We start from the raw sequence: 27,434 nt of genomic DNA on the forward strand, positions 1-27,434 counted from the left end.
ACAGAAGACCTCGTCTTTGCACTCAGGATGCTGAGGCAAGTTCTTTTACAGATTGAGATTAGCATTTGTAATGCTCTGGGAATGTCTCAAATTCTTTCCGAGACATGTTCTGGGCAACTGGCAATTACTGAACTGGCTGTTGTCATCTCACCCATGTTTCAGGTATGCCTGCAGGAAAGAGTCTTCATTAAATTTGCTCTCGCAGATGGCCAGAAAGGAGGCTAGCAAAGAGCCACTGGGCTAGTGCTGTACCTTCTCCAGCTGCAGTGCATTTGCTTTGACTCAGATATTTACTGGGTCTTCATATGCTGATCTTTTTTCTTACTGTATGAAACATAATCCTTCTATCACCTGCCCCTGCACATAGTCTCACCCTCACCCTTTCCTCTTTCCTCAACTAACCAGTTCCCCTGGAGATTTCGCTGACCCTTATTCAGTCCCTTTCCCCCCCACAGTCATGACTGTGGCTAAAATCTATGATTTTTAGTCCTATTTCTAACTCTTACAAGTGTTTCATTAGCTTGCCCTACTTTTCTTCTTTGGTTGTTTTAAAAATCTTTGAGGAGATATTGCTGAGTGCTCAGCATCAGTGCTCAGTGCAAATGAATATGCTTTACAAGCTAAATCTAGGCTGTTCTGGTGCTTTTAAGGGACACACAGTGCTCTGCATTATCCAGCTTCTGAGGGAGAAGCACAAATGAGACAGTAGTTTACAGAGAAGTAGAACAGGATTGTGATCCTGTCCTTTCAACCTATGAGGTTTGTGCACCTCAAAGAATAAGGTTTATGTGATTTTTTCTTTAAAAGAATGTGGCAAGTAGATGATACATTTTTATCAGATCATTGTACTGGATAATCAAGCTGTCCTTTTTGGACTGTATCTGTGTTCATTAATATCAGAGAGAAATTGGAGTAACTGACCGAGCAGAAGAGGTGGGTTCAGTGATCTGACGATGCATTCGCACATTGTAGACGCAGTTCTCCTTTGTTCCCGCCTCAGTGTCTAATGGAATATCAGGGGAGGTATGGCTGATCTTCATGGAGGACTCTGGATAGGCTGTAGGCTGACCCAGATAATCCTCACTGTAGTCACGGTCATTGGTCTCTGTGTCTGTGTAGTTCAGTGATTCCTGCTTGTTGTCTTTGTTCCCAAATGGTAGACCACGCTCTCGCCAAGGGATCCAACACAGCTTCCAGGATACGAACAGAGAGACACCAAACAGAGCAAGACCACAGGCTGTGACAACTAAGGAGAGCAAGCTTATTGAGATATCTGCAAACAAGAAAAACAGCCATGTCACTTCTCTGTGCTCTCTGGAGCTCTGTATCTCTGAACATCACTAAGGGAAGTTAAAGATCTCCTGATTGCAGATCCACAGAAATTGAATTCTGGTTCCTGCAACAGTCATAACATACAAACATATTAAAAGTTCTACTTCCACCCCCCTTCCCCCCAGAAACTTGTTTGGAATTCAGTTTAAGGCTTACCTTGATAGAACTTGGCTTATATTTTCCTTCCAAAAGCTGGATGGTATGAAAGGTCATTCTGAATATAAAAAAGGGTTGTTCACTTGCTCACTCAACTTTCTACTGACGAAAGAGCTGTGTCCGCAATATATTTTGCCATTTTTCTTCCTTTTATGTAGTGCAGTTTCCTCCACCTGCTTTACCAGATCCTAGTACCTTCTTTTCCAGAGACTGTATTACAGTTAAACGCCATGAAAATATGTACACAAGCACATACGTGACCTGAATTCTTTTAGATATTCAGCTGGTGTATCTTGGTTTGTTATTTTAATTCCATTCCTTCTAATTTTAGATTCATTCCTATCTTTGCAAATTATTTTGACTATGCCTTGCTATTCATAATTTAACTAGGATACCAGTATCTCTTAGAAACTGAAATTTTTCTGGTTGTTTTTTGTTTATTTTCTTGTTTGTTTTAAACTCCAAAAGGTCTTTTATTCTGTTTCCAAACTTCTGATATATAAGGAATGTGGACATGAGTTTTCTGTTGGTTTTCCCCCTATTTCCAGCATTATCCTACTCCATCAACACAAATAAATTACAACTGGGAGAGGTTTTTGCTCTGTTTTGCTTTAAGTTGCACATTGGGAAAATGACTCAGTGGAACAGCTGTTTTTATGGTTACAGTCTTTTTGAAATTAGCCTCTCTGTGGATTACACAACACATCATGCCTTAAACACAATTAGTGAGAATTCTATTTTACTGCCTTAAATTATAAACACAAGCTGATCAAAGCAATTTTTCACACTTTGTGTAGGTTCAGAATGTCAGGCTGCATCTCTCTAAGCAAACAGCTAGCCTAAATTTTCAAAGGATGGCATGAGGTTGAAATGTACTGCTTCTACCAAGAAAATTATTTAAGAATGACAATTCAGATGAAACAGCCCCAATCCATTTGAAAGGAAAAAATAAGAATTTTTTTTTTTTTAAAGTGGAAAAGTCAATACCTTTTGTCCCTGCTGTGAATCTCATTCTCACTGGCCAGACAGATTAAATTTCCTCAGAGAGGGGGAGTGACTCTACAGTCCATTTCGCACAGGAGCTGTCCAGTTTACTTTGCATGCTGAAAACTAATTTCAAACAATTTTAGACAGCACGGCCCTTTCTGTCCTTCTCCAAGTCATATGAAGACAAAGCTCATTAAGAGTGGGGGCAGCACAGTAGCTGTTTGGAATTACAGCGAAGAGTTTGAGAGCTGAAATCAATTAAATAAATTCCTCTCATGCATAAAAGGCAATTTGGGAGAAAGTAGAATGGTCTTTCTTGATAATTTTTGAATATTTATTGGTAAACAAGTCTGGCAGTGGAGGCAGAGCACAACCTCTCTGTTTGATTAAAAAGCTGAGGATCTAGGGTGCAGTAGTAAAAGAAGACCTTCAGAAGAAAGCAATTTGTCTTGGATTCCCTGGAGAAGAAGGAAGAAATGCATCAGAGGTCTGCAAAAAGGCCTCTTTTTATAAAGAACTGATTCAAGTAAATGATCCAGCATTGAAAGAAATGAGAAATTGGGAGCTGTCAGAATCAGCCAGAAGATTACAAGATGAGAACTGAAGACTGCCCAATGCCAAGGATGTGTGAATGTGAGGAACGATTTGAAAGGCAGGCCAACAGTCCCCTAATCTTGTAGGTGACCTTAGCAAAGGACAGTCTTCTAAAGAACTGAAATCATGAGAAAAAATACATGAGGACAGCATGAACTGCTTTTCATTTGGAGGGCTTTGATAACATACTTCTGCATTTGATAATGTAACATCCCTATCTCATAGCTTACTTCCAGAGAAGGTGGGTAGTAAACAGCTCAGGTAACTTGCCACGTCACAGCATAAGAGGAGTTTGTTTTTCTGTTATCTTGGCTTTACTTGTTCCTGACTCCTATGTGTCAGAAAGAAGTTTTTCGTTCTGTGAGTGGAAAGGGGACCATCGTGTATCTGTCTTACTTCTATGGAACACACCAAAGGGCAGTGCTCTAAGCTGTTACCTTTCACTGGACAGTGATTTTCATATCCTCCACACTTGCTTGGCAGTTTTCAACAATTGGGCAGATCCATTGTGAATACCTGGGGTAAGTACAGTCCCAAGTGAAGAGATTCTTTTTTTTTTTTTTTACTAGCAACTGAAAAGTTAAAAATGATGCAGAAATAGCAAGTGAAATAGTTTTCTACCTCTGGATCACATCATCAGTTGTTATCACCGACTGGAGATATGAAGGTGGCCTTTCTCTCTGTGACAGATTTTATTACAATCAGTGTGATGACAAAAAAGCCTCAGTTCTCTTACCAAAAACTGATTATGGAGTCATTGCTGGATCCATTTTTAATTTTTTAACTTATATTTTAAAGTAGATCTGTTACACAGAAAAGAAAAATCTCACTCTTTATGTCAAGTGAATGTATGATAGGAATATAAATTCTCTTGTCTTCAGATTATCTTAGTGAACAGAACCACAGAATTACTGGGGAAAGGACCCTTCAGATCTCTGAATTCAAGTATACAAGGTCACCTAGGATAGGCTCCCCAGGACAGTGCTCAAATTTCTCCAAAGATGAACACTCCAAAGTCTGTGTGGGTATAATCTTGTTTTAGTAGGGGTAAAATACTAAATGGGTAACATTTTTTAGATCACAATAACCAAAATATCAAAGCTCTAAAATATTACTGCACCTTGTAGACTATCTAAAAAAAAAAAAAAAAAGAAATAAAATTATGCCTCTATTTTTATTGCACAGATTTTTAGTACAGATAAACTGAACATAAGCTTTTAGATTGAATTTCAATAAAATCATAGATTGTTCTAAAAGAATTTGAATGGTGTTGAATTTTTAGATACATGTAGCATGATTCCTGTTCAGTATGAGAGGTTGCAAGAGCAAAGATAAATGTATAATGATCCAATTCAAATTCTGAGAGTACAAAAGTGCAGGCCTGCGAGTTGTTTGTTTTCTGGCATAAATGGTTGAGCCTTACTCTCTAAAATTCTGATGCTGAAAAAACTTACCAAAAAATTAGGCAAGCAAAATGCTGAAATAATAGTGGTGGTTTTGTCTGTTCATACATGAAACAAGGAATGAAGTAATTTTTTTCCTTCTTGTGTTTATAAAGTTACCATTTGGATTGCTAAATTTTATACAAAAATCAAATATCTAAATTAGCCAACAATGAGGGAAATCAATAGCTTATGCAGATCAATTTATGTGTCTAGATATGCAGTTGGAGTTATGGAATCAAAAAGCACATACTGTGTTGTATATATTTGGATTCACCTGACTCCAAAAGATTCAAATAAGAACAAACATATGAGAAAGGAAAAATAAGTGTGAATTTCTCATCAACCAGGCACAGACAGGGCAAGGGAACTGCTGACCAATAATATAATTATTTAGATAATCAAGTTGTTGGTTGTCTGGATGTGACAGGTGTTCCACTAAGTGAACTCCTTTCCCAACAAACTGTAGTTTAACTTGAGGCTGAAAGAGTTTTACCCAAAATTCTAACTGGAAGAGTTCTTTTAACATGTTCTTATTGAAATAAAACAAGCTTTCTTCTCTATCCTATTTATTCTCCTCTTTCTAATAAAATGCCTATTAAGATATACCAGCATTATTGTAATATACACATTGATCTGTTGGGGGAAGTTTGGTTAGAAAGAAGTGAAGCAAATCTTGGCAATTTAAAATCTTGCATTACAAGCATTCTTTCCTTATTTAGAACCCAACAAATTTCAAAAGGCATTCAATTAAAATAATAAAATAATTTGTTCTGAATAATCATATTACTAAACTTTAGGATACATTGGGACAGATCAGTCAATCTTTGTGAATGATTGTCTAAATTTAGCAGAAATTTCAAGCTATCACTTCCTGAGGAAAAAAAATATTCCTTTTTTGATTAATTTTTTACTTCTTACAAGGAGATTTTAAGGAATATGAAGTGCTCAGTCAGTGAATTTTCTTGAAAAACAATGGAAACATCAGTGCCTATAGCTTAAATCCTAGCTGTGCTTTTGAAAATCTAAGTTGTCTTTCTCTTGTGTAAATACATCCATGGAGGGTTAGCCATCATTCAGCTCAGTAACTACTGTAAAAATCACTGTTGGGTTTTTTCTTAATATTACTCTAAGACCCTAGCTTTTCCAGAAGAGAAGAGTTCTTAGGATTGAGTATCTAAAGCAGTGTTTAACCTAATATTGCAGTGTAGTTTCCTTTGTGCTTCACAGGTTTTCCTTAATTAACATACCTGGCACTTGTCCAGGACAGAAGGTATCTTTTTGCCAAGACGCCTGAGACAAAGGAATAATTCTCAGCAATACTTCTCTGAAATACTGTTAATTATTTATAATACTGTGTTTAGAAACTTTCTGGTCAATTCTTTAAAGTGAGGCCACTGAAAGCCAAAGGAATATATCTCAGATTATACTAATTTTATTACACTCCAACTTTTATGTGTCTGACCCTGACATTTATGAGTGTGGACCAACAAAACAGACCCAAATGAGATCAGTCAGGGCTTCACATAGTGAGAGCATTCTCTATGCTCTGAAAAAGTATTTGTAACTGGGTCTTACTGGTATTTGTAGCTGTTATTAGCTTTTAGTGGCTTTTTTCCCTCCCAAGTTGTGTGTTCTACATATTCTAGGTAGGTTTTAGTCTATGTAAAGCTCTTGTGTTGGTTAAGACTGTTCTGATCCTCTGACTGACTTGCATGTCTTTTTATTCCTAAATAGTGCTACAAATTCCAGTTTATCACTGTGTGATTTCTATTCATCTGCTTGGCATGGGTTACAAACTTGTTTAATGTTTTCTCAGGGATTGCCTAATATGAACTAAATCTCATAAATTAACCAGATCAATGAAGTATAATCCTATGATTTCACTAAGGTACTTGTACGTAAATTCCACAGCACAATTTTGATATCGAATCAGCATTCCTAAATGGCCAACAACAATTGTGCAAAAACAGTAAGAGATTTGTTTGCACATAATATTTTTCCAGCAGCAATTGCTGTGGTACTATTCAAAACTGACATAAGATTGACATAACAGCTTGTTGGTAAGATCACAAAATTAAAGCTTTAAGTGAAAAAAAAAAAAAAAGAACTTAAATTATTCATGGATATACATAAACAAGAAAAAAGTTCTAAAAACATAGCAAAATATTATTTTCTTTTGTTTTGTATCAGCAGAAAGTTTTGCTTATTAAGAAGAAAAGTTAAGTAGAATGGGTTTTTTTAATTTCAGGTAAGGTGGCTTCATATTGGAGACTTTATTAATTACCAAAAAAAATTGTATGTGAATTGGTTCTGAGAAGAATTTATTTTTGTTTGCACACCTATCCCTAATATATTTAGTCTGCATTAATGCAAATTTCCTTGACAACTTAAATGACATGTAATATTCTGCTACAGTTTGTAAGTGACAAAGAAGCCTTTACTAATCAGACAGCTGGCTGAATGAGCAGTGATTTTTAAAGACACAGTTGAGAAGAGTCTTATGTTCAAGGCTTGCATTTTTCTTTCTGACATCTTGCAGTTTTATCTCCTGATAAAGAACGGTGCTGTTCCTCTTGTGAAAACTAAAGCTTCTGTTTCACAATCAACATGGACACAGGGCAGAGTAGAAAATAAAGTGTTTCATGTCTGCACAACTTCAGTAAAATTCATCCAGGTTCCCATGCCTCATTCTTAATTCTTTTTGGTTATTACCACATTCTTTTTCAATAAATGCTTCACATAACTGATAAAATATGCAAAGTTACTGTATAATTTTGATTTATCATATTGAGTGAAAAATATTATAATCTGGGGAAAAAAAATCATAGATAGAAGAGAGGACAGCATTTCTAAAGATACCATGCCAGATTTTCAACTACCCTATATATGGAGATGGCTTCAATGGCTCCATTTCATCCTGGTAGGAGAACCACTTAGGATGCTACATTTGCAGGAAATGTAGCTGGAGCAAAGGAACACAAAATCTTCTAAAAGCCTTTTGGCATTTGAGACATGCTTGTATCTTGTTAGCTAAAAGGAAAAGCTGATGATATGACTAGTGGGAAAGGAATTTTGGGAGTATACACTTACACTGCAAACTCCTGTGACCACTAGGCCTGTGAGGTCCTTCCCAGTGCAAAACCTGAGTAGCTGTATTTTGTAGGAGTTAAGTTCCTGTGACTATAGCCAAAAGCCACAATGCATATTTCCACCCACTTTCTCTGCTACTCCTTATGCATTAAATCATAGAATCAGATGATTTATTCCAAGCAAATAATTAATATGATAGACTTTTCTTTTTCCTGCAGAATCACTCAAAAAGTGAAGAGAGTTGCTAATTAATTCTTTGCAAGTGTTTATCCTTGTGTTTTTTATGATATGAAAAATAAAGGTTCATACAGTAATTGAAGAATTTAACTTCTCATCTAGTCATAGAAAATGACCAGTCACTTTTGGCAAGTATGTTCCCTCATTAGCAGAATGAAAGGTTTTAATAGTGAAATGAAGGATGGAGAATGAATAAAGAATAACCTAGGAAAAATTTTCCAGTAGAAATGTTTTGACAAATTGTGTGTATTAAAAATTATGAAATTGTCAGGATTCGTGAATATTTTAATGACTAAGCCATCAGAGCACACATCAATCTTGAATGTTATGACCTCATGAATAATAATGAAGAGAAATTGCCATTTATTTCTGCAATATATAGCCAGTAGCAGGAAGTTCCCAGGTTATGGAAGAAGAGCAAACAGCTTACTTGAACCATGCCAACAGGCTTTAAGTTCCATTATAGTCCTTGAAAGCCCAGTAAATCACAATAAATATTAAAGTATTTGAGAGCACTAAAGGAAACAACAGAGAAGCATTTCATTTCCCATTTGTATAAAACTGTACAGTAATATTGTACAGTTCAATCAAAGTGCTCAAAACAACAGTTACAGAGATTATAGAATCACAGAATGGTTTGAGTTGGAAGGGACCTCAAAGATCATCTGATCCCAAACCCCCTACAATGGGCAGGGACACTTTCCACTAGCCCAGGTTGCTTAGAGCCCCACCCAGCCTGGCCTTAAACACTTCCAGGGATGGGGCAGCCACAACTTCTCTGGGCAAACTGTTCCGGTGCCTCACCACCCTCACAGCAAAGAATTCTTTCCTAATTTCTAATCCAAACTTACTCCCTTTCGGTCTGAATCCATTCCCCCTTGTCCTGTCACTACATGCCCTTGTAAAATGTCTCTCTCCATCTTTCTTGTAGGGTCTTTTCAGGTACTCTTCAGGAAGGCTGCAATTAGGTCACCCCAAAGCCTTCTCTTTTCCAGGCTGAACAATCCCAATTCTCTCAGCCTTTCCTTGTAGGAGAGGTGCTCCATCCCTTTAATCATCTTGGTGGCCTCCTCTGGACTCACTCCAGCAGGTCCATGTCCTTCCTATGCTGTGGACACCAGAACTGGATGCAACCATCCATGTTATGTTAATAACCATAATAACCTGCTTTTGCTAATAACCACTAACAATATAATTTGATATACTAATAAAAATAATAAAAAAGCAGAAACATTTTTTGTAAAATTCTGATTGATTTCTTTAATTGTTATACCCTTTAGGGCACCATATTTTCAGAGGAAAAGCAAAAAAAAAAAAGTAGCATTTATGCAAATGTCTCACTAAATGACTTTTTTTGGTGGGAAAATTTGTGAAATTAAATTACTGTGAGAGACCACGGAAGATGCAGATAGACCACTAAAGTGTATGAAATGCTGTTTGAGCTTTAGCAAAATTTGTTTCACATTAATAAAGACATACCTAACACTAATAAAGACATATATATGTAAATGTATATACAAATACATCTATAATGTGATGAATGTGATTAAAAGTACTTTCAGAGAGCCAGCCATAATGATTAATACAAGTTGTGTTGCTCATATAGTTCTAGTAAAAATCTATATTTTTCTTTCAGACTTCCATTTTTTTCCTAAGGGAAGCATTAAATTTCACCTACCGTTTAGCCCCTTGTCCCTATAATCTTATTAAGTTCAGTGAAAATCATTAGCCTTTCTGATTTTGAATAACCCCCCAAAATTATCTCTTTTTGAACTTTACTTCTTTTTTTTTTTTTTTTTTTTTTTTTTTTTAGGAAATAAATATGTAAGAAATAAGAATACAGTATTACTCTTTTGGGTAATTTATGTAGAAGTGCAAGCTCAGATTGCTTGGAATGGAAATGGGGTCAATTACTTCATTAGCTTCCTTTTCAGAATCAACTACTCTAAGCCTACATTATGGGACTTTGGCATGTCAAAGTGGTTCAATATTTACAATTCTTGCTTTACATTTAAGGAAGAGCCAAAATTAATTTGCTTTTTCTATACCAGCAGATCATAAAAAGCTTGTCACAAGTGTTGAAACCTCACAAGGGGCTTCAGGAAGGTTCCTGCACAGACTGATATGGATAAAGAGGAATTGTATTGTTCAAATTATATTGCTCCCCAACTTCTTAAACTGATTAAATAGCCTGATTTTTCTTTTAGGAAGGAGTTGTTGGCATAAAGGGAAATAAAGACAGCCCTGAAAGCTTTTATCCTTCTCAGATGAGGAGCCAGATGCACTTTAATGTTCACACTGACTAGTTTTAAAAAGTATTTCAGCCATGGCAAATTTATTATATATCTGTTATTCTTTGTGAATTTAATGTTCCCATTTTATAAAAGGAAGTTTTTTTGGCTTATCCATATGTATTAGGGCGTGATGGAAGTCCTACTGACTGGGAACTTAACTACTAAGGAAGATAATGAATTAATAATTTACAATCAGATCATGTTTACTATGAATTCACTGTTTGAAAAAAAAGATACGGAATATATTCTTTCCCATTCATACTCCACTTCCAGAGAGCAAAAGAAATGAGCTCAAGGCTTCTACAGACTTACAAATGGGTAAATCTGGAAATCATAAAATGATAGAATCATTTAGGCTGGAAAAGATCTATCAGATCGTTGAGTCCAACTGTCTTGTCTGTCTGAAATACTGTCTACAAGAAAACTGTAAAGCAGATATGAAAACAGAAAATCAAGAGAAATCCAAAGTGAAACATCCTAAGAATGTAGCAGCTAAAGAACAGGATGAGAAACAGATTTGATAAAAATTATCATTCAGATTGCTCTTCTGCTTGTTCATTCCTAGACAGGGATTATTTTAAAGCTGTGATGCTCTTGGAAGCCTTCCTAATTTTATCAAATCCAAATACAGAGAAGAACTTCAACTTGCTTGTTTTTGCAAAACAGATACTAAAGAATGTATGCTTTGAGTAAGAACTGAACATATAGGGATTTCTGTCTTCTTGGGTTCAATTGTGCAGTCATGCAAGATATTGTATTAAAAGGAATCTGTCAAAAGAACTAGTAGCAACAACTCTCTTATGAACTCAATAATTTCATTTTGTACGTAGTTGTGAATGTAAAATTGAAACTGGGCAGCCTGAGGGGTTCTTCTGCTTGTAGAAGTTTTATGGAGTGGAAAGCTGATACACCGCAATTATAACCAACAAAGCAAATATTGAACACAGTGTAGTGGTCACCCTATTGCAGATTAATGGACCCACCCTACTCAATATTTGCTATTAAGAAGAAAGCAGGAGTCTAATCCTGCTGTTCCAGTGAAACCAAATTGCACTGGGTTACAGATACGAGCGCACTGAAGTTTGGAGGCTGAGAAGGATGGTAATATTATCTTCCTGCCCAACAGTTACTCTCTGAGGCTGTCTATTCCTACTCCACAACATGCAGGAGGTGTCCAAATGCATGGCTTTCTCACCAGTGTGCTACAGTACAGGGAGCACAATGTACTGTAGCTGACTGAGAGATAAATTCAGGGCTTTTTTCTCTACAGCTGATTTAAGCACTTTGAGCTATAATAGATTAAAAAGAGAAAAAAAATCAAGAGGATAATAAACCTGAACTGTGCACTTTAGCATCAGGAAAGTAACTGTGGGATTGCTACTCTTAAAAATAGAGATGTCTAAGTTCACCAGTGGGATGCAAACTGTTGTCAGTGATTCCTGAAGATTAATGTATTAATATGCCCTTAAATTCCTGAGTAAAGTTGGACAGTTATATCTCGAGAAAGGCAGTCCTAACACATGGTCAAAGGGGTATGCTCAACAACAGTTACTGTGAAAAACTCAGGAGTTTCTGAGAACCTGCTGGATTCATAAGGAAAACAAATCTTTAGAAGGAGGTAGGTGGAGGACAAGGGACAAAGATGAAACTTTAACCCTATGTGCTGTCAACTTCCAAATTTGCCAGTCCCCCTTTTACTTTTCTGTTAACAATACCCATAGCATTGTACTATGGAATACTAAAGCATAAATGCCAGAGAACAGTATCAAAAACTAGTTCATTAAGGCTAAAAATTCTGGCAATTGACAAGATCAAGATATTTCGGCTTTGAAGGAAAACAGCTTATTTTTGCCCTTTGTTATGGGTTTGCTCTGGGCCAATTTTCTCTCACCCCCCACACAATTGCTATAAGTTGAGAGAAGGTTTATGAAGACAAAAGAGACCTGATGTGGGGAGAATAACATTAGGATTTATTACTAGCAAGGTAAAAACTAAAGAACTATATATACAAGAATTCTAACGAGGCAAAAGTATTATGTATTTACAGAAGTACCCCTCCCCCCTTGTATCAGCTCAGGAGAAGAAGCAGTCTCATTTCTATTTCCAGAGCTACAGGTCTTTTAAATAATTTTGCAGCACTTAAGAATTCCTTTTCTATTATCTCTAGGACAACAGCTCCGATTCATCGCCTCTCTCTCTCTCTCTCTTCTATGTCTACCTCAGGGCTGGGCCTACCCCCTCCTGGGCTAAGACCGGAAGATGGGGGTTACCCAGGCCCTGTGGGGCCTCACCATGGTCTTCCCACAGTTACAGGGGATAATGGCTTTTGAGTCCACCCCTGTTTCTTGTGGGGTCCCTCCTCATGAGAGACAGTCCTTTATGGACCTATCTAGTGTGAGTCCACCTTCGGGCAACAGTTCTTCCATTCTCTGTTGTCCCTTAGGGTCACAAATTCAGCTGCACCAGCATGAATCCCTCACTTGGATCACAAATCCTACCCAGGCTGACTTGCTCCAGTGTAGGGCTCTCTCTCTCCATGGGCCACAGGTCTCCAGCAGGACTCTGTTTCGCCTTAGGCCTCCCATAGAGTCATATCTTCTTCATGCACTCCTCTGCTTTGGCGTGGGCTCCTTCATGAGCTGCAGAGGGAGGTCTCCGCTCCCCAACAGTCTTCCACAGGTGGCAGGGTTTTTAGTTTTCAGTCTCTTCCTAGCTGAAGGGGGGAGGTGGGGGGGAGAGAAGGAGCCCCCAGCATCAGGCTTTTCTTCTTTACTCTTTCCTCCGCCTGTCAGCTTTGACCTTGGAGGCTGCGCTGTCTCTCTGCCTGGAATTCCCTCTGCAATATTTCTCATCCAGGCAGTCTTCTTTTAAAGTTTTTCCTCCACTCTATTACATGTCTTGGTCAGGGGGGCTGTCTCAGTTTAAATGAGACACAGGTGTTTTGCTGAGGATGAGTTATGAGGAAGACCCAAACTCCTCCCCCCAAGCAACTGTAAATCTGAAATTGAGAGGCTCCGATTGAAGGGAAAAAAATGTGGAAAAAGGAAAAATAACAGCCCTTTATTAAAAAGATATATGTGTATTGGCAGAAACAACAAAAGGAAACAAGTGAAACAACTAAACAATACTCCTATACCCACAAATAATCCCCTTCAAAACAGACCGATATACAAGAAAAGAAAAAAAGTAAACAGTTCCCTTTGTGCCCTTTGGTGCAATTCTAACCACAGTCAACAGGGGGCGCTGTTGAATCACCAGAGGTGCAGAGCTTGTAGTGTCCTGTCACCAGGGGGCGCTGTTGGGTCACTGGAAATGCAGAGCCTGCAGTAGTTCATGCTGGTCAGCAGGGGTTGCTGTGGAATCACTGGTCTTTGCCACGTGGGGTGACACTCTCCAGGGTGTGTTGGAGAAACTGAAAATGGGTTTCCCTCCCTGCCACACACACACTGGGAAAGGGGAGGGAGAGAAATGACAGAAAAAAGAAGTCCTTCCCACTGGGAAAAAAGCTCACTCTGTTCTGCTGGCCAAGTTGTGCGGTATAGTTTTCCTTCTCCCTTTGATGTGCACAAGAACCACTGCTAAGAAAGAAACAAACGGAAATGGAGAAGGGGAAAAAAACTCCTCAAAACGGTTCCTCTCTGATGAAAATCCAAGCAGAATCCACAGCTGGCAGCCAAGCTGAGAACATAAACCACTCTGAGCTCTCCTCGGACCTTGTTCCAGCTTCAGCAGCCAGCCAGAACTCCTCCCACCCGTTTCCCAGGAGAAGGGGGGGGCGGGTGGGGAAGTAAGAAGGAACTCCTCACCCCTGTTTCCCAGGAGACGAGATTCTGAGGGCTATTAACTAAGAGGCAGCTTCTTTTGTGTTACTTAACTGCTCACTTAACAGCCCTCCATGCAGTGGGCTGCGGGAAGGGAAAAATTCCTGCTTAGTTCCTAAGAACCAGCAAAACCATGACAGGGGCTTCAGTGCCACACCTGCTCCCAGCCCTGGGCCAGGGTAGAAGGGAGGCCTGGCCCACTTGGGGCCTGCTGCCTCCCCCTACATGGCTCCTAATTTCTTCTGTGCAACAAAGCTTCTCTTCCGTTTTCTTAAATATGTAATTGGCAGAGGCATTACTAAAACTTTTGATTGGCTTTGCTCCGGAAATCCACCAGGAAAAAACTATTTTCAGCCCCAACGGGGGTTGGTCGGCAAACCCACGACACCCTTACACCTATATGTAAAACCAGACGTTTTCCAACAAACAGAATCTTTCAGGAAAGGCCTGTTGCATCAGAAGTTAATTTCTTTTTCATTCATCTTGACATAAAGATCAAGATACTAACACTTTAGCATTTCAGGGTTTTAAGTGTGATAGTAACTTAACTGAATACCTAAGCCTTGCATCTATCTGGAGGTTTCAAATGCTGCAAGGGACTTTGTGGTACATTTTTCACCTAAGAAAAGCAAGAAGCGTTATTTTAGATATTTAAGAAACACCATGAGCCTTTTTGCACAACTAAAGAAACTTGTGAGCACCAGAGACTAAGATCAGAGAAAGGATCAGAAGCTCTTACATTCATACAAAAAGTCATTTATAGCAATGACTGTCTGTTGAACCCTATTTACTAGTATCAACCACTTTGAAGAAGTATGTTCTTTTGACGCATCTAAAAATGTTTGTCAATTAAAAAATTATCAGTTATTCTTTCAAAACCATACTGAAGATTTTGATCTATTTCCCTCAATGACAATGAACGGACATACTTAATGCACTCCATTTGTCAAACATTGCAGACTCAGGCAGATGGCTCCACACCAATTTACATTGCTTTGTGTATTCAAAGGTTTCTCCTTTGCTTTCTTTACATGTATGCTCACATATGTACGTCCCAAGTCTAATATACATCAGCATGGGCGGAAAGCTAAGATTCTGAAATATGAAATAAATACATATAAACTGACTGCTGACATAAGATTACAGCTCTCAGATCTGTATGGCTGGAGCACAGTTTACTGAGGGAGCTTGCTTTGTTTTGACTGAGCTGTAAGGAGTTGTGTAAGAAAGCCAAAGCTTCTCTCCATGGTTATATAGGTACTGAATCACCACCCCTGGAGGTATTTAAAAGATGTCTAGGTGTGGCAGCTTGGCACTTAGGGACATGGTTTAGTGATGGACTTGGCAGTGCTGGGCTAACAGTTGGATTCAATGATCTTAAGGGTCTTTTCCAACCTTAATGATTCTATTCTGTGTTTCTATGAAAATCAGAGTCATACAGTGATCTCAGAATTGCAAAACTAAATCCTCTATGCATCTACAATGCCCTGATTTTTACTAGCAGCTAGATATAGGCTTATTTTTATGCCCAGGGATCACTTAATTACTCTTCAGAAGTGATTAAGGGGTTGTCACCTTTCTTGTTGAAGTCTTCAGACAACCTCTCTGATGCACGGTAGCTTCATTACTGTCCATCAACTTACAGTATGCCCCTCAGCCTCTTGGATGATGACAAGAAGGTCTACTACAAGTATTTTCCCCCAGTGTTGTCCAATATGAATGGGAAAAGATATGCAAATCCAGATTTTTAAGGCAAAGATGTAATTTAAAATATTTCAAAGAGAAATTTGCATGATATTTTTTTCAGATTTTGTCTTTACTGAAGTTTAGTGACTTCTGCTATACATCTAAGAAATAAATGACAGCCTTCTGTCCTTATTTAACTGATCAAGAACACTGCCACTGTTGGTAGGATGAATAAATTATTTTAAAAAAAAATTGAGGTTTATTCATGAAAGCTGCGAAAAAGCATTAAAGTTTTGTATACGTTCTCTCCAAGTGTCTGAACATACACAGTTAAAACCACTGTGAGTAAATCTGGATCTGAAAAATGATAATGGAATGTAAACAGTGCAACAAATGTGTTCAGAAACCCTAGTGGATATTTGAAGGATTGTTTGTTTTTCTATTCACTTTACCAAATAGTTTGTAGAATAAAGATGTTAAAATATCTCAATGATTAAACTGCTTATTACTAAGCAGCTTTTCCCCTTCTTCTACAAATGTCAAAGTTATTTAAATACCTTTTTACAAACAGGAGCAGAAACCAAGATATAGCACAATTCTTAAGGTGAGATTTGGTAAATCAGTTGAAAGGTTAAAAATGGAACCTGGATCTTCTCACTTCTTGTTAGATTGTGAGTCTAGTAGCTTTTCAGATGCTTCTCTAGTGAAGCAGGATGCAAGAGAAGGGATGCAGGGAGTTTTACAAGCATTGCTTAGCTCACAAGCAAGACTTTGACCACTAGACAGATGGTGTGGCTTCTTCAAATCATCTAGTTATAAATGAGTTAATTAAATAACTGAATCCTGAGAAAGTGGTCGTCTCTCCAAGCACACCTGCTTTCTGTGAGGCAGCAGGCACTTTGCCTATGTGTGAAGTACTGAAACCGTGAACAGACCTTTGCAGGAAGAAAGTGATACAGAGAGTCAAAAAAAAAAAAATGCGTCACTAACTCTTGAGCATAAAGGGACTGATGCTGAGCATCAGTTCTTAGGTTGTAAACAAAAAAAATCAGGAGTTTTTGGGTAGATTCCAGGAAGACTAGAATACCATGAATCACAGAAGTGTAGAATCATGGAATAGTTTGAGTTGGAAGAGGCCTTAAAGATCATCTATTCCAAAGCCCCTGATGATCAGCAGGTTGCTCAGAGCTCAGAGCCCCATTCAGCCTGGTCTTGAACACTTCCAGGGATGGGGTATCCATAACTTCGCTGGGCCTCACCACCCTCACAGTAAAAAATTTTTTCCCAATATCCAATCTAAATCTTTTCTCTCTGTTTGAATCCATTCCCCCTTGTCCTGTTACTCCAGGTAAAAAGTCCCTCTCCATCTTTCTTGTCAGCTCCCTTCAGTTACTGGAAGGCCACAATTAGGTCACCCCCTAAATAAAAGAGAAGCCTTCTCTTTTCCAAGCTGAACAAACACAATTTTCTCAGCCTTTCCTTGTATGGGAGCTCCTCCATCTCTCTGATCAGCTTAGTGGCCTCCTCTGTACTCACTCCAACAGGTTGATGTGCTTCCTGTGCAATTACAAATAAATTCCAAAACAATTACAATCAACTTCTTTAATAAAAAACTGAAGCAGAGGTTTTAATAAATGTAACAATTCTGGAAGATCTAAGCAGTGATATTTATATACAATGCTAAATGATTCCCACAATAAAGACTTGTAGTAGTCTTGCATGCCCCATGTAATGTATGCCATCTTCTTGTGGAATATGTAATTGTAATAAAAGTTAATAGCCTCTTTTAACTTGGAATTCTGCAGATTTCAATCTTGCTACACTTTCTTCTAAAGCAAACTCTGCAGTATTTCTTTTATAACCTTTTATTATCAAAAGATCATTTTACATATTATGTAAGAACTTTAATCTGATAATTAATTGAATGGAGAACAGCAAAATAATTAACTGGATTCAAAGTAAGCTCTAAAGTAGTTTGAAAGTGCTGGAAATCAGTCCATGGTATTTAGGCTTGGTTTTTCCACTTGCAGTAGTTAAATTCAAAATAAATAGTTTCTGTTTTCATCCGGCATTCTGATAGAAAATATTTCTAATGGCTTAGATGTACAATTATTGCCATTATTCAACATATCCAGACTCTTGGAGATATTACGTGTTTGCAGCAAGTAGCATCTACTGTCATTCTACTAGAAAATGTATTCTACGGGATTTGCATTTTCTTTAATTAAGTTAATTTAGCTAGATCTGTATCTTATCTCCTAAAATTATTTTTCTCAGAAAAAATTGGAACAGCTAGTTTCTTAAGATGAGGAACTAAAGAGTATCCTCTGCTTTAAAAGCTCTGCAAGGAAAGTTATGATTAGCTGTTCCTTGAACAATTTACTGTGACATGAAAAGAGCAGGTGCTGTCAGTCTAAATTTGAGAACCAGACCTGTAGACCTATACTCCAACATCCAACCCCTGAGTGAGAGCAGGAGACAATGTAGCTCTCTGTTCTTGGGAAGGAAAATTTTGCAGATTTCTGTTGTTTATCTGCAGAAAGGGCTTCACTTTTTTTTTTTTTTTTTTTTCCTGCAGTCCTAGACTGTTTCTTGGCAAAGCTCTTTCTTTTATTGAGGTTTCTAGACAGTCCATGCTAATTCTGGAGCTTTGGCTGTTTAAATAGAAAATATTGCCAGGATAAACTGGCAGATGAATTTTTATGAGCCATTCAGTGCTTCTTCCACCTTGTGACCTGGAGTATGTAGAGGAAACACATTAATTTCAAGAATTACTGTCCAGTTCCATAAGCAAAAAACAAATTGCTCTGTGTTGGTAATGATTTGTTTGTCATGCCTTTATGCATAAGCCACTGTCCCTGAAGTTACTGAGATGTCAAGTACAGCAGAGCTATGTGTTTGGAACATGAACTGTGGAAAAATCTTTGTGTTTTTCTACTCTGAAAAAAAAAAAAGTCTCTCACCACAATGATCCCCTTATTTTGAATTGTATTTTTGTAAGCAATTAACTCCCCATTTTTGATATCCAAACAACAAAATAGAAATGTACTGTGCACTTTAGCATATAGCAATTACAGTTAATTGCATATGAGATTCTCAATGAAATTGAAGATGAAACAAGGTGACAAGCAATTTACCAGACTGCACTTCCAGTGCCAAAATCAATTACGACATTCCAAATCCTGTAAACATCAATAGTAATTAGTAAGCTATGTGTCATTGTGCATCTTTGACTGATATCTAGCATGTACTGTCTTATTGTGCTTAGCTACAGGGAAGACTTAGTAACAACTCTTTTAAGAGGCAGTGAACAGCACACATTTACAGAGAGAGAACAAAGTATCTGCGGGTATAGATACTGCTGCTGCAGCTGCCAGCGGCTCAAGTGTGTTTAGGCCAGCCTCTGGATGGCATTGATAGCATAAATACAGAATAATAATTAATTACTAGGCAATGCTAACTAAAGCAGAATGAGGCTGAGTATGAGGCTATATTCCTAGCACTGAGCTTATTATTCAGTTTGGCTCACTATTAGATGATGTTAGTACCAGGGGATTACAAATCCCTCTGGTGATTATTCTGCAGTGAAATACCACCAGTTGCACAGTATCTTATTTCTTCTAAAACGGAATGTCAGATATACTAGGTTCACTCAAGCAATAAAAAAGAAAAAGAAGATAAACACCCTTACCAGAGAGAGAAATTACAATCACAGTATATGGCATAGTTTTTTTAAGACAAGTTCAATTATAATCAGTGATATACTTTTCATATGATACACACACTACTCTATCCAGGTGGGTGCACACAAAAAAATGGGATGTAAGGAAGGGACTATGAGCTTTGTAACCTTCTTGCAGAGTCCTGACTGCTCTTCCCCTGGTCTATACCAAGGGGAGAACAACTGCTCTCCCTACCTCCCTCTCAGAAGTACAGCATGGAAACACTGAGTTTTCACATCTCTTCTCCTCCCCCAAGACTTGCTCAGTTGGATTGCTCTCAAATCTGGGTAATTCCAAAAATTCTGCTACTTCTAAGGGAAAACCAAACTGACTGTAAATTTCTAGCCGCTGCTTTTTCATCTTCTGGTCTCTAAATTTTTTATTCTTGAAAAGAAAAAAAACCAAAAAGCAACTAAAAGTAGTAATGAGGGTTTCTTCCCATTTCACCAGACACAGCTACAATACCCACTCTTTTCTTGCTAACTGGATGGGATTTGCTGATTTTTTCAGCTACTTCAGTAGAACGATTTTAGGATAATTTTTTTGAATGTTTGGTGCATTTTTATTTGTCGTCCAACATAGGTAGATAAGGCACCCACCAATATCTACTGCTTATCCTGGTCCCACATGACCCCTTTAAAATAAATTTTAAAAATGGAGTTAAAAATAAATAAGTAAAATAAAATCACACTTCTGATAGCTTGATTACACTATGAAAAAATATACCTAAAACTGAATTACATGAGTATTATTTGAAATCTTCTCTTTAGAGTCAGGAGCTTGTACACATCCTTTTCTCAGGAGGTGTCTGTGATCCTATTTCCTTTAAATTAACTCGATTCCCATCATCAGGTTGTCATTTAACAACTTGTATTTGCCTCACTAAATTAGCAAAGATTACCTTTCACACTGCAAATTTCTAACTTTTGGAGACAGTCCATAGCATTGAGGGGAAAACTGACCACACTGTTATATTTTTAAGAATAAATTTGTTGTTGTAATTGTGTTTGTTACAGCATGCATTTATTATTCAAATAAGGCAAATTGGAATAAATGAGGTGAGATCATTCAAAACTGATGACTATAAAACTGGAGGAGTGTTTTGAACAGAAGCAGTTATTTCTTATTTTATCAGCACAAACGATTATGTTTAGGTTTTAAAAATATACATGCAGGGTTTACATTTCAAATTCCCACTCAGTTTCACGGGGGTACAGGTAGTTTCACTCATGCACGTTTCTTGGAAAATTTTACTCAGAGATTATTTTGAGTGAAAGTAGTGCTACAGAAGCCATGAGATCAGATTTAGTGATTGTGGTTTATAGAATCATAGAATCACAGAATGATTTGGGTTGGAAGTGATCCTAAAGATCATCCAGTTCCAATCTCCCTGCCCTGAGAAGGGACACCTTCCACTAGATCAAAGCCACATTCAACCTGGTCTTCAACACTTCAGGGATGGGGCATCCACAGCTTCTCTGGGCAACCTGTTCCAGTGCCTCACCACCTTCACAGCTAAGAATGCCTTCCCAATATCCCACCTAACCCTGTCCTGTGCAGTTTACCTGTTAGTATTGTTGTTTTGTCAGGTGCAGGCTATGGTATGTGCTATGATTTAATTCTGAAAACATAAATCTAAGCTTGCAATGAGGTATCATGAATAAATTACATAGATAAACATATCAAGCCCAGCAGAGAAATAGAAGTTTTGAAATCCTCCTTATGCTTTTATTTATTCCCATTTGAATGTGAATTCTATCAAATCACTGCCTCTCAATTATGGCTTCCTTGCTGATAGCAGAGGCACATTTCTATTGGCTAACCTACACAGGAGGAAAATATATTCTGTTTATTATTTATAAGAGTAAAGTGCTGAGAGGCCCTAGTAAAGCCCAGGTTCTCATTTTCTGTTTGCTATGAAAATAGCACGAGCCATATTCAGGCAAACTACTTTCCACCTAAGTCCTTGGACCCACTCTTTTCTCTTCATTGCTTTTTAGGCAGGTTTCTGCTCCGTGCTTCACTGACATCACACTTGAGACATGCTCTGCTTTCTCTGTGGATTACAGACACAACATTAGATGGAATTTTAACTGCATATCAGTACTGGAAAAGCAGTTGAAAGGGCGGGGAAAAACAACACTGACAGATTTCTACAAGATCACATCCCAAGTGCCTGGCAAAGTTGAAAAAAGAGTCTTATTTTCCCAGTCCCCAAGTAGTAATCTATTCCAGTCAACGAAGCCCTATTCATGTCTCTAAACAATACCCCTGAACCCAACACATTTGAATTAATATATTGCCAGCTAATATCTGATTTGCAGGATTTACAGCCAGACATCTCCTATGCTGTTATGTATGTTCACAGTCCTCCTTAGCTGGGGTTAAATCCTTCCATTACCTTGAACCAAGTGCGTCAGCATCACTCCTTTCATTCAACTGCTGATGCAGGAAATACTCTGTCAAAGCTTGCTTTTTCCTCTATTTTTTTCCCAAAAACTAAGCAACGTTTGTGTTTTTAAAAACAACGATATACATTTACCTCAGGAGTACTCAGGGATTTGGCATCTATTTGCTGTCATTTACTGGGAAGAGTACTTCTTGAAACGTTGTAAAAGGGTCCTTCCCCGTTCATCAAGGTTAATTATGCAACACTTCTATATCTAACATTTTTCCTACTCCTGTCCTAAGAAAACTATTTTTATTTATTAGCAACATTTCCAGATTTAACAACCCTGGCATGTGCTATTCTATGCACAATGAATCCAAGATCTCATGTGAATACCCACATTGAGGTGATGTTTCTTTCAACATCAATGATTCTATGATTGCAATAAATTGTTGCCAACTGTGTTTCAAACCGCTGGGACTGCTACAGAAAAGTAAGAATTGTTCATCTTTTAAAGCTTGGGATGTTTTATACTGCTGTAATCCAAAGACTTGTGTATTTCCCAGATGGAGCTGGCTGTTCTTGCTGTCAGGCATTCTACTACACTCCTTTACTGATTGCTTTATTACATCTAGTTTGCTCATATATCTTTGAGATAGCATTTTAAGGCACTATTTTTTTCAGCCTTCCGATCTGCTTTGCTTACTGAGAAAATAAAAAGGGATTTTCATAGGCCTTGATGCAGCACTGATGACTTGAGAAAAGAAAACAACAGAGGACAGAGGGACTGCACAGCTTCTTTGCTCCTCCATTTCCTGTCCAGCATATGTCATAGCAGCTACTGTTAACACGGTTGGGGAGAAGAAGCAGACAATGGAGAAAGAAAAGCAAAGGGAAGAAAGCTGTTAAATTTACCCTTGGCCAAAACATCTCACAAAGTCAGCAAGAAGACCGTCCTGAGAGGAAATCCAGTGTGGGAGACAATTAGGGATGCTGCTCAAGAGAAAAGGGCCTGGAGAAATAAAAGGCAGGACTGATTTGGGGTTTTGAATTCCCTAATTCCCCTCCTCCCTGGCTCTCATGATTTTGAATGAAACATTAATACTGCTTCAGATGCTTCTTCCCTCCAAGGCCAATCAGCTGCTCGACAGGGCGTGAAGCGGTTGTTCATTTGAACGGCTAAGGAGGGAATGGAAGGACAGAGCTAATTCTAAGGCTTTCCCAGCTCACATTTGCCTTGACACACAGGGAATGACCTGAAGAGCTTCTCTTCACTTTGGAAGAAAAGTGGTGCTATATTAATTCTGCATAAACAAGCCCAACTTGTCAGAAGAGATAATTTTTCACAATACGACCCTAAACATAGTTTTAAGACTGGAGTAGACACCTCATCCTGCTTAGTGCCATGGCAACAACCTACCACTGGAAATCTTCCTCATACAGAGGGGTACAGAAAAAAGGAGGTAAAACTGCCAAACGACCAAAAATGTCAAATCATAAGACTTCCATTTTAACAAAATTACTGTTCCTTCTCTCAGTGCACAGAGCCTTTAGGATAAAGAGTGAATCTCAAGACTGAATTTTACATGTTCCTAAAGGTGAAAAACTACTTCCCCCTAATCTGGGAATGAAAAGAAGCTGAGGTGGCTGAAGATGTTGCTGGTTTTGTTGCTATTAAGGTCTGTTCTGGTTTCCAGTTCCCAAGAAAAGAAGAAAAGAGAGAAGAAAAATACATCAAAAGAAGAAAGAGCAGTTTTTGTTCACAGTGCTGGGTCTGACTTATAACACTACATTACAGAAGGACGAATAGAGTAATCATTATCAAATCGCTCTGGCAAACCCATACCTGTGCACTGCTATTTTGGGAACTGTTTTTAGCTATTTTATCATGACTGGCTCCTAGCAGCAGTAGGAAAGAAATCATCTTGACTAATCAATTCTCTCTTTATAACACAATGACAACAGAAAAAGAGACAGGTACAGAACGAATAAGGTAGGCAGGAACAAGACATTAACTTGAGAACGAGAGTAGATGTAAAAATGTTACACCTTCTTCAGCTAAGAGAAGCTGGCAGGAACAGTGATGCTGCTATGCAGGAAAGAGTCAAGGTGACAGGTTTTCTTATTAGGTGAAGCCACGATGGCCAGGCTTTCTCTTTCCTGATTAGCCACAGCCCTACTGTCAGTGTCAAATCATGCCTTCTCAGAATGACTTAGCAAGCTACTGAGCCCTCAAAAAAAACCCCCAATCAACAAACAAACCAACAAGCATGTGATAGGACCACAAGACAGTCAAAGCATTTGGACAAATCTGCTTTTTTTTCTACAGTGAACTCCACAAAGAAGCTCAAAAGGCTTTTAAATTTGGAGAAAAATGGCAGATTTTAGTGTAATATAACACAGAAATATAAATTCTTACAACAAAGATGCAACACAGTATATCTACAACCTTTCCTGTTCATTATGTCCCTGTAGGCAGGTCATTGAAATCCCAGGCTTCAGCTTAGCTAACTAATTTCTAAGTAACAGCAAACCTGCTTGGTGATCGTTTTGGTCCCTTGGGAATATGAGTGATAGGTCTCACTTTAGAGGCTTGGCTGCCTCATGTTCACCTCCTGAGTAGCACAAGCAACAGGCGTCATGCCTGTGCCTGCTGTACCATCAGGTTTCATCCCTCTTTATTTGTGAAACAGCTATGAAACCAAATAAAATTAAACAAACAAACAAACAAAAATAGGTCAACCCCTCACCTCACCTTTCTGTTTATCAGCTAAGCCTAACTTCTGGTCTCCTGTTTGTTTTTTTTTTAACTCATTAATCATCTTTAATATTTGTCAATTAAAAAAAAAAAAAAGGAGGAAAAGTTTACATTAGACTTTTGTTTCCATGGATGCCTTAGTAGCATCTGCAGAAATAGGAGCCTTTCTTAATGACAAAATCTACTGTAGAAGAGAGCACAATCATAGAATTAAACAAAATTGGAGCTATTGGTTTAGATTTGTGTTCAAGCAAATTGATAAAGCTTAAAAATATAAACGAGCACTGATAAAAGCATTTTCTGTTCAGAGCTTTACATATTTTTACAGCAATGCCAGACCTCTTTCCTCTTGTTTTTGTTTGCTAATGGACCTTAAAGCTCTTTTCAGCAGGTAAGAACTGCCATAATGCCACTGCTACACACATCCTACATCAGCCCTACTGCACAAAAAAGAAGAGCACTAAGCAAGAGCCAACTCAATACCTGTTGCATGTCCCTGTAGCCACACTGGGGAAACACTTTCTTCCTTTATGATGTGCAGAGAGACCTTGGCATAATGAACACTAGAGAGCAGCTACTTTTGGTTGCCTTCCCAAAAAGAGACAGAATAACTAGGCATTAGTTTTATCCATTTAACTTCTCTAGGAGCAAAAAAACCCACAACTTCTCTTTTAACTGGGTTAAACATCTGCCATAAATGGAAACAGAAGATCATAAGACTGTTGGTCTCACTGATCATTTTCCAATTAGTATTGTACATTCCTTTCTATAATAGTAGGATTATTCATACTGAACTACAAGGTTTAATTATTTATAAAACTTGTTAGTTGTTAGAAACACCTTTTGTACTATCTTAATATTTATTGGTGAAACAATCAACTCCATAGCCATAAACCTCTTGCAAATTAGAAAAGAGGTAGAAAGTCTTAAAAGGGGACTCTAAAGGGAACTTTATATACCTGTAGCCAGATGCCCCATGAGATAACCTGTCCATAAGATGGGTCAGACTTTGTGTACTGGTTAATTACGCAGCAATACAATTACATTACACTAAATGGGAGAAGAAAGCAAGCCATACTATTGAAGTCAGAGAACTAAAACACGGTTGAATTAAAAATATTATAAATGGGGCAATAAATAAAATGAGCTGCTGCTTGAGAAATGGAGTGGGAACACCCAGATGGAAAATCATCTGAAACACTGGTATATGCACATATAATCTAGAAAAGGAATGCAGCAACCAGACACTAAGTAACCTGGGTGGGACTGATCAAGACTGGTTTACAAGAGGAAATTTTAAAAGATAAATATTTAGTGGTCTGTATACACAAAAAAATACATCCCTCACAGGGGGAAAGGAAGTATTTGGGGAGTTTCATAGACAGTGAGATAGAATTAAGATATTTTAAACAAACTTCCTGATGGAAATTAAACAAACTCAAGAAACATATTTCAAAGGGAAGTCAGCAAGGTTTTCTTTTATGTGTAAAACTAAACTGGGAAAAAAGAAAGTGAGAAAGTATACTGGAAGGGGTGATCCTATTTTAAACCCTCATTCTTATTATTTTAAACACCCTTTGAAAGTTTCAACTCCAAACCATTAGTGCCTGATCTTTTTGTTAGTATGGTGGTTTTACAAAAATAATCTGAAAGTTTTTTCTGACAGATTATGGACTATTCCAACATTTATCTTTGGTACACACAACAACTGTAAATTGGCTTAAAATGTACATACACGTATACCAGTTTCAACTGTATTCACTGTATTGCTAAATTCCAGCTAACCATGGGAGGTATACAATATCAAGTCCTGTAGTGTACATCTGCCAAAGGAAGCCAAACTTGGCTAATGAATGTCTAAAATAGTTTTAAAAAGGAAGTTGAACCTACTGAGCAGCTTAAAACACAAAATTCAGTGTGATTACAACAGCTAATGTAACAAATGTGCAAACCATCACCTGTTGTACATAGCACTTCTTTCTCTCCAAAAAACTGATTAAGTACTCACTACTTAACAGTACTACAAAACATGTAAAAAACGATTTATCTTGTCAGATGATGAACTTTAGGAATTGCAGGTTTTGTAAGTTGCAACTGACAGCATTTTTATGGAAATTCCTTCCATCTGTAATTAATTATTCTAAATTCTTATCCCTTGAACTAAAATTTTGTTAGCAATATGAAAGGGATCTGTTAGCAATATGAAAGCTTTACATCAAAATAATCTCTCTTTATCTCTTTGGGCTAAATAAAGCCACAGAAGAGCTTAAAATAATGACAAAATACAGCAAAATATGCACAGTCCAACATTCTTAAGTACAGCTTTGCACTAAATCAACAGTGATCATTATTTTCAGTGCAGAAAGAACTAAAACATAGAAATGTGGTTTAAAACATAAATACATAAATTGCATTTTATGTTCAAGCTCTACATATTACACACCAAAGCTGGTAGAGCACTGCACAGCCTCAAGACTGAGTTTAACTGGATCTGCTGTTATGACGGTAATAATTTTGGATTTACATTTCTAGGTCTCTGAATTGTCTGTGTAATTAAACTCACACAAATTAGTTTGGAAAGGAATTTTCCAGAAAGCTATCTGGGGGAACACGTGGCTGATCATTTGTACTTGGATCACTAAATATATGGATCACAAAAATATGTAACAATTCAGAATTCTACCAGTACTGAAAAACAGAATTACTGTAACAGAGGTTCATGTTTTTTGAGGAATTAATGACCCGTAAATCCATTGCAGTAATACCTCTACTAAGTCATCAGAGCTTTGTGTGTCAAAGTTAAACTGTTGCCTGCAGTAAGTTTATGGATAATCCTTAAGAAAGCATAATTAGCAAAGTTCTTTCCCCTCTCTCCTTCTATCAAGGAGGAATGTGCAAATCCTAGTGAAATAAGAGCTATGAC

The 27,434-nt window shown here is 37.7% G+C and overlaps 1 protein-coding gene across 4 annotated transcripts in view; it reads right to left on the bottom strand.

Moving 5' to 3' along the window:
• SYT9 (synaptotagmin 9) overlaps positions 1-27,434 on the bottom strand; it is a 70,941-nt gene that overhangs the window by 36,894 nt on the left and 6,613 nt on the right. For all 4 annotated transcript variants that reach the window (XR_007631631.1, XM_050337115.1, XM_050337114.1 and 1 more), the window contains exon 2: positions 922-1,273. Coding sequence is in view for 3 of the 4 variants with exons in the window: in XM_050337115.1 (XP_050193072.1) it covers positions 922-1,273 (352 nt within the window). In the remaining variant the exon portion in view is untranslated. The remainder of the gene's footprint in view (positions 1-921; positions 1,274-27,434) is intronic.

The sequence above is a fragment of the Myiozetetes cayanensis genome, unplaced genomic scaffold (assembly GCF_022539395.1).
Source record: "Myiozetetes cayanensis isolate MyiCay16 unplaced genomic scaffold, myiCay2020 scf6-25, whole genome shotgun sequence".
Lineage (NCBI taxonomy): Eukaryota > Metazoa > Chordata > Aves > Passeriformes > Tyrannidae > Myiozetetes > Myiozetetes cayanensis.